General features: G+C 37.7%; 1 protein-coding gene across 1 annotated transcript; it reads left to right on the top strand.

The window, feature by feature from the left end:
- Window positions 1-10,311: 10,311 nt before the first annotated feature.
- On the top strand, window positions 10,312-11,268 carry LOC147367702 (olfactory receptor 13C2). The gene has a single exon (XM_086414168.1). It carries the CDS (start codon window positions 10,312-10,314, stop codon window positions 11,266-11,268), a length of 957 nt encoding a protein of 318 aa, XP_086270294.1.
- Window positions 11,269-11,553: the final 285 nt, after the last annotated feature.

The raw sequence follows: 11,553 nt of genomic DNA, 5'->3' as shown, positions 1-11,553 counted from the left end.
GCAAACACTCACAGTTGCATGCAAGTGAATATGATTTATTTTAAAGAGAAAAAAGTACAAAGCTCTCAGCACAGACACTCAGTCAGTTCAGTTCAGTTGCTCAGTCATGTCCAACTCTTTGCAACCCCATAGAATGCAGCATGTTGGGCTTCCCTGTCCATCACCAAGTTTTTGAGCTTGTTCAAGCTCATGTCCTTTGAGTCAGTGATGCCATCCAACCATCTCATCCTCTGCCGTCCCCTTCTCCTCCTGCCCTCAATCTTTCCCAGCATCAGGGTTTTTTCCAAGGAATCAGTTCTTACATCAGGTGGTCAAAGTGTTGGAGTTTCAGCTTCAGCCTCAGTCCTTCCAATGAATATTCATGACTGATTTGCTTTAGGATTGACTGTGGCTTGATCTCCTTGCATAGACAGCATAAACACTGAGAGGGGATAAAGAGTCCCCCAGAAAGACAGGACTTACTGGCACTGATCTGTGCATTTTTGGTTGGCTGTTGTCCTTAAAATATGTCATTTCTAACCAATCAGTTTAAAGATCACATTTTAACTTAACATCTTTATGGCCCTTGGATAGCAAGAAGATCAAACCAATCTATCTTAAAGGAAATCAGTCCTGAATATTCATTGGAAGGATGGATGCTGAAGCTGAAGCTCCAATACTTTGGCCACCTGATGTGAAGAACTGACTCATTAGAAAATACCCTGATGCTAGGAAAGATTGAAAGCAGTAGGAGAAGGGGATGACAGAGAATGAGATGGTTGGATGGCATCACCAACTCAATGGAGTTTGAGCAAGCTCTAGGAGTTGGTGATGGACAGGGAAGCCTGGCATACTGCAGTCCATGATGTGGCAAAGAGTCACTACTGAGCAACTGAACTGAATGGTTTATATTGATCCTTAGATTATGTTGCCACCCCATCGTGCCCCCTGGCCATTTAAAAGTAGACCAAATGTAAGGGCTAAAGATGAATGGATCACCAGTTGTTTTTCCCTCAAGCTTATGGAACAGATGTTAATTACTGACCTTTCCTGGATCTGAGTGATGATAATTTACCAGACAAAGGACACATTTTAGGAATTCAGGACAAAAGGTATAGTTTTAGCTTAATGAGGCGAGATGTTTATTGAAAACAAGACTGAGGTCTCAGAGTCCTACCCTGACTACCTAGCAATTTCTACCTCATTCCCAGTCCCTTTGTTGGATCCTCAGGAGGGGAAGTCTGACGTGGGTTTCAGAACTTTCACAACAGTGGGAGAACTTATTGGATGTTATTGTTCTCCAGTTTGTGGGTCACCCACCTGGCAGTGTGGGATTTGATTTTATCATGCTGCTACCATCTCGCTGCAGCTTTGTCTTTGTGCAGCTTCTTCTTGTCTTTGGATGTGGTGTATATTTTTGATGGGTTTCAGAGTCCTCCTCTGATGGATGTTGAACAACTAGTTTAATGTTGGTGTTCTCTCAGGAGGAGATAAGTGCATGTCCTTCTATTCTGCCATCTTGAACAAGAAGTCTCAATTTATTTTCATCTTTGTTCTTTACATCTCTGTGTGTGTATTGCCTAAGGATATACTTTCTTCCCTTGCCTTACTTTCTCTTCCTTCCTTTTTTTCTTTCTTTACTTTAAAAAAATTTTTCTTTTACAGGATGTCTGAGTTTTAGAAATTTATAATATGTTTATTCAAAAAGTCAGCATTTATATAAGCTAAATATATAAAGTGAATGCCTATAAAATCTATAGTTTCTAAAAAATGTATAAAGAAATTGTGTACTGTAATAACCATTTATACTTCAAATATGGTGTAGGTGTATTTGTGTTTTAATATGAGTATGTGTGTAAGAGAGAGCCGGGGGAGAGATAGACAGAGATAGAGAGAGAGAGACAGAGAGAGAATTCAACTGGGGAAACTTTGATAACATTGCACAAGACTCCTCCTGATGCTGTGTGAAGCAGAGTAATAGGCTTCCTGTAATTAGGTCTTCAGGGCTTTATTTCTGGAGTCTCATAAGTTTTATACATATTTCATCTATGAAGCAATTGAAAATTTTGCAGAGGTTTAGAAACATCCTTTAGAACATTTAAATTGTGTCCCAAAGCCTGAAGCATGTTCTTTAGGTATTTGTGGGTCTCCACAATGGGGTCGTATTTCAGCCTGGGCTTCAGGGGCAAGTTGTCCTATTCCTAAAATTTATTACTAAATATTAATTTTCTTTCTATTTTGAACTAGAGGAATGTAACAATTCTTTATTTGACCTAGAGGAATTTATCCTAGTTATCATACTTGCAACCTGCATACTTCTATAGATGTCAACAAATGAGTGAATTTCCATGGCAAAATGATTACTCATCAGTAGCTGCCTCTTTAGAGGTTCATGAAATGAGGAGTCATGAAAATTGGCTACATGTAAAAAAGAAAGATAAAAATATCTATTGTTGCTCCAACCTAGAAAGAGGGTCAGAATCTGGTTTGAAGGTAAGTTATTGTAAAGACAAGAACCAAATCTTATCAACCACAAGCAAGAGTTAGACTGATGGGTTAAATGTGTCAAGTTTGAAATTCAGATGTTTTTCTCACTGAAGAGAGACTAAATATTGGAAATGGAATTTAAGGGTCTAGTCACTGAGAGGTAGTAGGGAAAAACAAAGACTTTTCAGATCACAAGAGCAGTTTAACATGCAAAGGCTTTGAGCAAGGAACAGAATGGAATTTCAGTAGTTATGAATTCCTTTGTGTCAGTGTGTAGCTGTTTAGAGTATCACACAGTATTTGAACACTCTGTTATCATTTTTAGCTCATTAAGGCTCACTACACAGTAGAGAGGGAACTCTGTGTTCTGTAGCATGAAATTCATAACAAACAAGTCTTTCCTGGTCCCCTAGCAGCAACTCTGCTTCATTTGGCTCAATCAACTGAGAGCAAGATGAACTACATGCCACATACTGTGCTAGGGACTCTTTGTGCAGTGAAAACATGTGAGGAGGAAAATTATGACCAATTTGCCTTAAAGAAACCTCATATCTGAAACAGATGATTTACCAAAGCAGTGAATAGCCAGAAAGAGACCAGACTGAGCATTATCCTAGTGTGTTTGCATACAGTATTGGTGACTGTTTTGAATATTTGCTTTTCTATTATTAGGTTATAATTGTAAAAATGAATGACTTTTCTATTTTTTTTTTTTATGTTATAGGCTTGCTAAAAATGTTAACATAGTCTCAGTTAAAAAAAAAACAAAACAGCCATCTTTGTAAGACAAGGAACATACTAATGCCTCCCTAAAGTCCTATTTTTTTATGGAGTGAATTGAACCTTATGAGTGATGTTTCCTACTTGCCACTCAATTTGTTGACATCCAAAGGATCAGAGTGTGATAAAGGTCTGGAGTGTTATATACTGTGATGAAATGTATTAGGATTTGACGGTAAGATGAACATAATACCCTTTGCCAGAACACTGTGTGTGACATGATTAAACTTTTCAGCTGTATATACCTGGCCATGGAAAAGACGATGACTGGTTCAAAGATGTAAAAAGACTCTAACAAAAGGAAGAACCATGATAGAGTGGCATAAAGGAAACTACTAATAGTGGAAACCATTACTGTGGTAATTGTATAATATATACTATCTCATTTAATCTTATCAACAAATATATGGTACAGGTGCTATCTTTATCTTCATGCTATAGCTGGGGAAGGTGATGATCAGAAATATGTCCAGGCGACCCTGCTTAGTAAGGGGCAGAGATACCATTTAAACTAAGCCTACCTCCAAGGCCTGTGTTCCTAACAACATTATGGAATAAGTTTGGTAGAATATCATGTAGCATGGAGGCAGCTCTTGAACAAGGGTTTTTGTAGAGATGATTTTTATAGATGTAGGTATAACCTCCATTATTCAATGAACTTCACATGTATCTATCTACTGCCCTTTGGGGTCTCAAGTAGTTTACACTGTAACCCAGAAAATGTGAAAAATTCTAACAAAATGCAAATTTTATAAAAAGTTACAAAATGTTAAGAGCTGGGGATAGGAGATGAGTTTAGAATGGAGAAATGAAGTTGAGTTTGGAGTGATGTTTAGGTGACTAATTATGTCCAGAAATTGGGAAGATAGACCTGAGATTCAGAGAAAGTATCTTTTAAAGATAGGCGGACAAAGAATTCCCAAAGAGGGATGGCTCTTTGGACTTGTGAATGAAACAAGAATAATAGCTAACATTTATTAAGCTGTAATTTTGTTCCAGGAATTTTACTAGCTCCTAAAAGTAGTAGCACATTTAATGGAAAGGAAATGACTAGGGTAGAAGTATAGATTCTAAACCAGATCAGAGGATAGCTTGCAGTTTGATGGAGGGACAGGAGATCCATATGGGCCTGAAAATCCTAATGATCCTTCTGAAAATATCTTGAATATTAAATTATGACTATATTTAAAGGACTTGTTGCTGCTGCTGCTGCTAAGTTGCTTCAGTCGTGTCCGACTCTGTGCGATCCCATAGACGGCAGCCCTCCAGGCTCCCCCGTCCCTGGGATTCTCCAGGCAAGAACACTGAAATGGGTTGCCATTTCCTTCTCCAATGCATGGAGGTGAAAAGTGAAAGTGAAGTCACTCATTCTTGTCTGACTCCCAGCGACCCCATGGACTGCAGCCTACCAGGCTCCTCCGTCCATGGTATTTGCCAGGCAAGAGTATGGGAGTGGGGTGCCATTGCCTTCTCCAAAAGGACTTGTTAGTGTGTGTTAGTCGCTCAGTCGTGCCCGACTCTTTGCGACCCATGGACTTCAGCCCACCAGGCTCTTCTGTCCATGAGATTTTCCAGGGAAGGATACTGGAGTGGGTTGCCATTTCCCTCTCCAGGGATTTTCCCAACCCAGGGATCAAACCCGGATCTCCTGCACTGCAGGCAGATTCTTTACTGACTGAGCTATGAGCTACAAAGGTAGCAAAGGACTTGTTAGTCTTTAGCAATTCCCATTTAAGGTTTGATACTGAATAAGAACAATTTTTAACTATATGTAGTTGTGTCCCATGGCAGTGGATGGTTTGATGTAGTGTGCCATCAGAAAAGTGAAAGGAGAAAGGTTATAGATCTCAAAGACAAGAACTCTTTAGCTTAAATGTAATTTATTTTATGGTAGGTACTATAGTCACAAGATTCAAAATTTTTAAAAGATACTGAACAACATACAGTTAACAGCCTCCCTTCCATTTCTGTTAAGGAACTATTCATTTCCTTTCCTAGAGATAACAAGTTATTCCTGTTTATTTTTCTATAGGTATTCTACATAGGAGCAAAAAAATGTTGGTGTGTGTGTGTGTGCACGCGCACATGCATGTGTGTGTGTGTACAGATACATATAGTGACTCAGATGGTAAAGAGTCTGCCTGCAGTGCAGGAGACCTGGGTTCAATCCCTGGGTCAAGAAGGTCCTCTGGAGAAGGGAATGGTAACCCACTCCAGTATTTTTGTCTGGAAAATCCCATGGACAGAAGAGTCTGGCAGGCCCCAATCCATAGGGTTGCAAAGAGTCAGATACAACTGAGCTACTAACACACACACACACACACGTGTGTGTGCGCATGTGTGTGTGTGTACACAGGCATATATGTAAAATATTTATACACAAAGGTTACTGTGCCTTATATACTGTTCTGAACATTCGCATTGCTGTCTAATCATTAAACCATGTCCTACTCTTTGGCAACTCCGTGGACCATAGCCCACCAGGCTCCTCTGTCCTTGGGATTTCCCAGGCAAGAATACTGGGTTGGGTTGCCATTTCCTTCTCCAGGGGTTCTTGTCGACTACCACTGAGCCACCAGGGAAGTCAGTTCTGAATATTACCTTTACACTTAATAGTTCTTGACGATCTTTCCATGTCAATGCACAAAGAGTCTCTTAATCTTTTTGACAGCAGATCGGTATTTCATTATTTCTATGTCCCCTTCTCATAGAAATTTAAATTGCTTCCACATCTGCTATTACAAATGGTACTTTAATGAATCAGCTTTTAAATAAATTACTTTACACATGCACAGGCATAATTGTGTGGGAATTACACAATTTAGCAGTAAATTCTGTGGTCAAAGTTATATGCATGACTTTATGATTCTCTTTAACACTGCCAATTTGTCCTCCACAGAGGATGCACCAATTTATGTGTTCACTGAGAATGTGTAAGAGTGCCTGTCTCCTTACCTTTAGAAGGCAAGGTCATTAGAAATGAAACCATGGCTCGTCCCTGTAAGACATCAGTGCAGTACTATCTAGACGATAAGTCACAGTGAGTGATATTAGGAAATTCTCTGAGCAGAAGTTCCTTAGTAATTTGGTCACTAAGTTTCTTAAACATTCCTTTCAATATATATATGTATGTGTGTGTATATTATATATATATATATATAGTACCAAATAGAGTAAGAACATGTCAATTAGCAATAATAGCCTCAATTCATGTATCCATTTGTTTGTTTCTAGCTAATATATAAGTTTTGATCTTCAAATTAATCTAAATTTGACTCTCCTAATTTATCTTGGTAGCGTCTTGGAATTGTGGAGTAGGGATAGACATGGAGGGATAAAACTATTGTAGTTCTATCTTCATTTTGTGTTTGAGGGATAATTTAGGAGATTAGGAGCATTCTAGTTGAAAAAGTTCATTTGGATTTATCTGTGAACTGGTGAAGAAATACCTGAACTTTTTGGCCAATGCAAGTTCTTTTTTACAAACAAATGTTTGGTCTGTATGTCAGATTGTGAAAGTAAAGAAAGAAGGTAACTCACCATTCATGGAACGGAAAAAATGAACAAAGTGTTCAAGTAAGGCAAACAGTTGGTGAATGACAATTTAATCAGCCAGCCGAAAAAAGAAAGTGGGAAATATAAGTAATGCAAAATAAGCATGTAATAAAAATAAAGTGTATGGAAGGAAAGAAATGAAGTACATTTATAATTGTATTCTAAAGTGAATGGAGTGAATATGCTCATAAAAAGCAATGACTGTAAAAAGAATTGACAACTTACACCCACATATATGTTGCACATACTTAGTGATCAGATATTTTTATACAATTATTATTATATTTAGTTTATTTATTATAATAAAAAATGTGACCTGTAAGTCTAAAGTTATATATTTTTGGCAGCAAGTTGCTTGATCCATGTTGAAAATGTAAACAAAAATATGAATTCTCTTTGGGGGAGATATTATGATTTATATATATACACATAATACATGTATACACATAATCAGGGCATTTATTGGATGCGCTTTCAAGTCTTTGAGATAATTTTTCTGCTAGCTATATTTAATCAGTTCTATATAAATATTTATAATCAAGTTTTACTTGTGTATCTAGGATTATTTTTATATCCTTAGTTTCTGTGTTGTTTAGTGTACACCTGTTTATGGCTGATAACCTTCTTCATAAATTGTGAATGTTACAATTAATTGACCTATTTTTATCACATTTTGTACTTCCCTGGGTCAGGAAGATCCCCTGGAGTAGGAAATGGCAACCCACTCCCGTATTCTTGCCTAGAAAACCCCCTGGACAGAGGAGCCTGGTGTTCTACAGTGCATAGGGTCGCAAAGGACTGGCCACGACTGAGTACACACAACAAAGAGAGCTAAAGTTGGGCTTCCCAGGTGGCACTGGTAGTAAGGATCCTGCCTACAAAGCACAGGAGATGTAAGTGATGCTGGTTCAATCCCTGGGCCAGAAAGATCCCCTGGAGAAGGAAATAGCAACCCACTCCAGTATTCTTGCCTGGATATCAATAACATAAAAGTGGAATTTAAATTAAAAGTACAAAATGTGATAAAAATTAATTGTAACATTCACAACGTATGAAGAATTTTATCAGCCATAAATAGGTATACACTAAACAACACAGAACTAAGCATATAAAAATAATTCCAGATATACAAGTAGAACTTGATTCAGTTCAGTTCAGTTCAGTAACTAAGTTGTGTCTGACTCTTTGCAACCCAATGGACTGCAGCACGCCTGGATTTCCTATCCATCACCAACTCCCAGAGCTTGCTCAAACTCATGTCCATCAAGTCAGTGATATCATCCAACCATCATTATATAGAGTTAATTAAATATAGATAACAGAAAATAATCTCAAGGATTTGAATAGGGCATTTAATAAACCTGATTATGTGTATACATGTATTGTTATATGTGTGTATGCTGCTGCTGCTAAGTCACTTCAGTCGTGTCCGACTCTGTGCGACCCCATAGACGGCAGCCCCCCAGGCTCCCCTGTCCCTGGGATTCTCCAGGCAGGAACACTGGAGTGGGTTGCCATTTCCTTCTCCAATGCATGAAAGTGAAAAGTGAAAGTGAAGTCGCTCAGTCATGTCCAACTCTTAGCGACCCCATGGACTGCAGCCTACCAGGCTCCTCCATCCAAGGGATTTTCCAGGCAAGAGTACTGGAGTGGGTTGCCATTGCCATATATAAATAATATATCTCACCCAAAGAGAATTCATATTTTTTGTTGACATTTACAACATGGATCAGGTAAATAGAACCAAAAATATATAACTTTAGAATTACAGGTTACATTTTTTATCATAAAAAAATGAATTAGATATAATAAAATGGAATAAAAATATCTGATCACTAGGTATACATATCTAGATAATATTTGGATTAAAGACAGAAGGAGAAAAAAATTATCTGGAAACCAGTAACAAGAACATTTCATAGCAAAATCTCAGTCTATAGTAAAACAAAGTGTTTTAAATGACTCAGAGCTAGGAAGAGGATAAAGATAAAATATTAAGAAATAGTTTTTCTTATTTCATGCAGTTATAAAATGCCAAATAAGCCTAAAGAAATTTACGAACACAAAAACCTACATTAATGAAACAAAATGGAAAGGACAAATCTCTCCAAAAGCATTAAAATTTTTTTTTGGAGAAAACTTGTAATATGGGAAAACCTCTTGTGAAACTCATGAAAAGAGAAATCAATTAAAATAGCAGTGAAAAAGTAGGTAGAACTACTCATAAGGGGAGACTACAGAATTATGAAGAGTTATACACGAATTATGAAGAATTATACACTAATAGATATATTTTTGTCACAGAAATGAATAATTTCCCTTCAAAATATAAAGAATTAAAGTGCTCTCAAGTCACCATATTAAACCTATTTTGGTCTGATATTTCTTTTGAAATATTAGTGTTGTCTATTAGATTACACGATATTCTAGACTGTGAGTCAAGTTCTCTGCAAAATGAACAATTAAGTTTGAACTCCACAGCCATATGGCTTGGATTCAAGTTCTGGCTCAACCACTTATTTAGCTATGACCTTGACCTTGACATTAAGCAAATTACTTATTTTCTTCCTTTTTTATAATGAAAATGACGATGCTAATAATAGAAATAATTGCATAATAGGGTTGCTTCTCAGACTAAATTAGGTAATGCACAAATAAAATAATTAGTAGTCATTTGGTCCTTGACTGTATTCACTTATTCAACAAATATTTCTGAACCTCTTATCTCTGTGTCTGTTATATTGTAGATACTGGTATTATAGAAGTAAACAAGACAAAGTCCCTGGCTTAATGAATTTTTCATGCTAATGGACAAGTCAGATAATAAGCATAGCAGTGTAACATGGAAAAGTGACAAGATCATTAATCTATTGTGTGGGGCTTTGTTGTTGTTTAGTCACTAAGTTATGTCCAACTCTTTGTGACTCCATGGACTGTAGCCCACCAGGCTCTTCTGTCCATGCGATTTTACAGGCAAGAACATTGGAGTGAGTTGCCCTTTCCTTCTTAAGTGGTGGTTTGTAGCCAATAAAAATAGTTCATTTTTCAATTACACATAATGCAATACTCAAATTTATTTTAAACTCTAGTTGTGGTAACAAACATGACCAAAAGCTCAGGCTTCAGCAAGGAAGACTTGGGTTTGAATCTTACCTCTGCTTTAAATTTACCTTTAATTAAGTTTACTTAATATTTTTGCTTTGATTTATTTATTGTAAAATGTGGATGATGATACCTCTCTCCCAGAACCTTGATGAGATTCAATAAATTACATGGCATATTGCTTGTAGCTTGAAATACATTCGTTTCTCTTTTCTTCCCCCTCTCTATTCTATTTGGCCCACTTTATTTCTTTTCTTCTTTCTTTGGTCTATTCCTTTTTATATTTTCTTCTCTTCCTATGAGTATATGCTACTTCTACATTGGTACATAGTAGAATATAATCATAGTAGAATACATATTTTATCTTAACATATTCTAATGTATTACAGGTGAAAAAGAAACCATACAATGGAATGGGAAAACCAAACCATTCTGTTGGAATTTTTTCTGAAGGGGCTTTCTGGTTATCCAAGGCTTGAGCTACTCTTTTTTGTGCTAGTCTTAATAATGTATGTGGTCATCCTTCTGGGGAATGGTACCCTTATTCTCATTAGCATCTTAGACTCCCACCTTCACACCCCTATGTACTTCTTCCTGGGGAACCTCTCCTTCCTGGACATCTGCTACACCACTGTCTCCATTCCCCCCGTGCTGGTGAGCTTCCTTTCAGAAAAAAAGACCATCTCCTTCTCTGGCTGTGCTGTGCAGATGTTCCTTGGCTTGGCCATGGGGACAACAGAGTGTGTGCTCCTGGGCATGATGGCCTTTGACCGGTATGTGGCTATTTGCAACCCTCTGAGATATTCTGTCATCATGAGCAAGGGTTCCTATGTGCCCATGGCAGCTGGCTCCTGGATCATAGGAGTTGTCAACTCTGCAGTACAAACTGGGTGTGTAGTACAATTGCCCTTCTGCAGGAATAATGTCATCAATCATTTCACCTGTGAAATTCTGGCTGTCATGAAATTGGCCTGTGCTGATATCTCAGGTAACGAGTTCATCATGCTTGTGGCCACAACCTTATTCATAATGACACCGTTATTGTTAATCATTATCTCTTACACATTAATTATTATCAGCATCCTCAGAATTCACTCTTCTGAGGGGAGAAGCAAAGTCTTCTCTACCTGCTCAGCCCACTTGACTGTGGTGATAATATTCTACGGAACCATTCTCTTCATGTACATGAAGCCCAAGTCTAAAGAGACATTTAATTCAGATGACATGGATGCTACTGACAAACTTGTATCTGTGTTCTATGGCGTGATGACTCCTATGATTAATCCTTTAATCTACAGTCTCAGGAACAAGGATGTGAAGGAAGCAGTAAAACACTTACTGAGAAGAAAAGTTTTTAATAAGTAAATGGAAAAGGGACAGGCAACTTTTATAATCACAATGTAGAAATCAATTATTTAATTTTGTTGGTTAGTCACTGAGTCTTCTCCAACTTTTTTGCAACCCAGTGGACTGTAGCCCACCAGGCTCCTCAGTATATGGGATTTTCTAGGCAAGAATATGAATGAGTTGCCATTTTCTTCTCCAGGGGATCTTCCTGATCCAGGGATCAAACCCTCATCTTCTGCATTGGCAGACGGATTCTTTACCACTGAGCCACCTGGGAAACCCCTCATATCCAACTAGGAGGCA

The sequence above is a fragment of the Bos grunniens genome, chromosome 8 (genome assembly GCF_055505025.1).
Source record: "Bos grunniens cultivar Pamir isolate PY7600 chromosome 8, Bosgru_T2T1.0, whole genome shotgun sequence".
Taxonomy (NCBI): Eukaryota; Metazoa; Chordata; class Mammalia; order Artiodactyla; family Bovidae; genus Bos; species Bos grunniens.
Note: the sequence above shows the minus strand (reverse complement) of the source record. Positions and strands in the feature narration are given on the sequence as shown.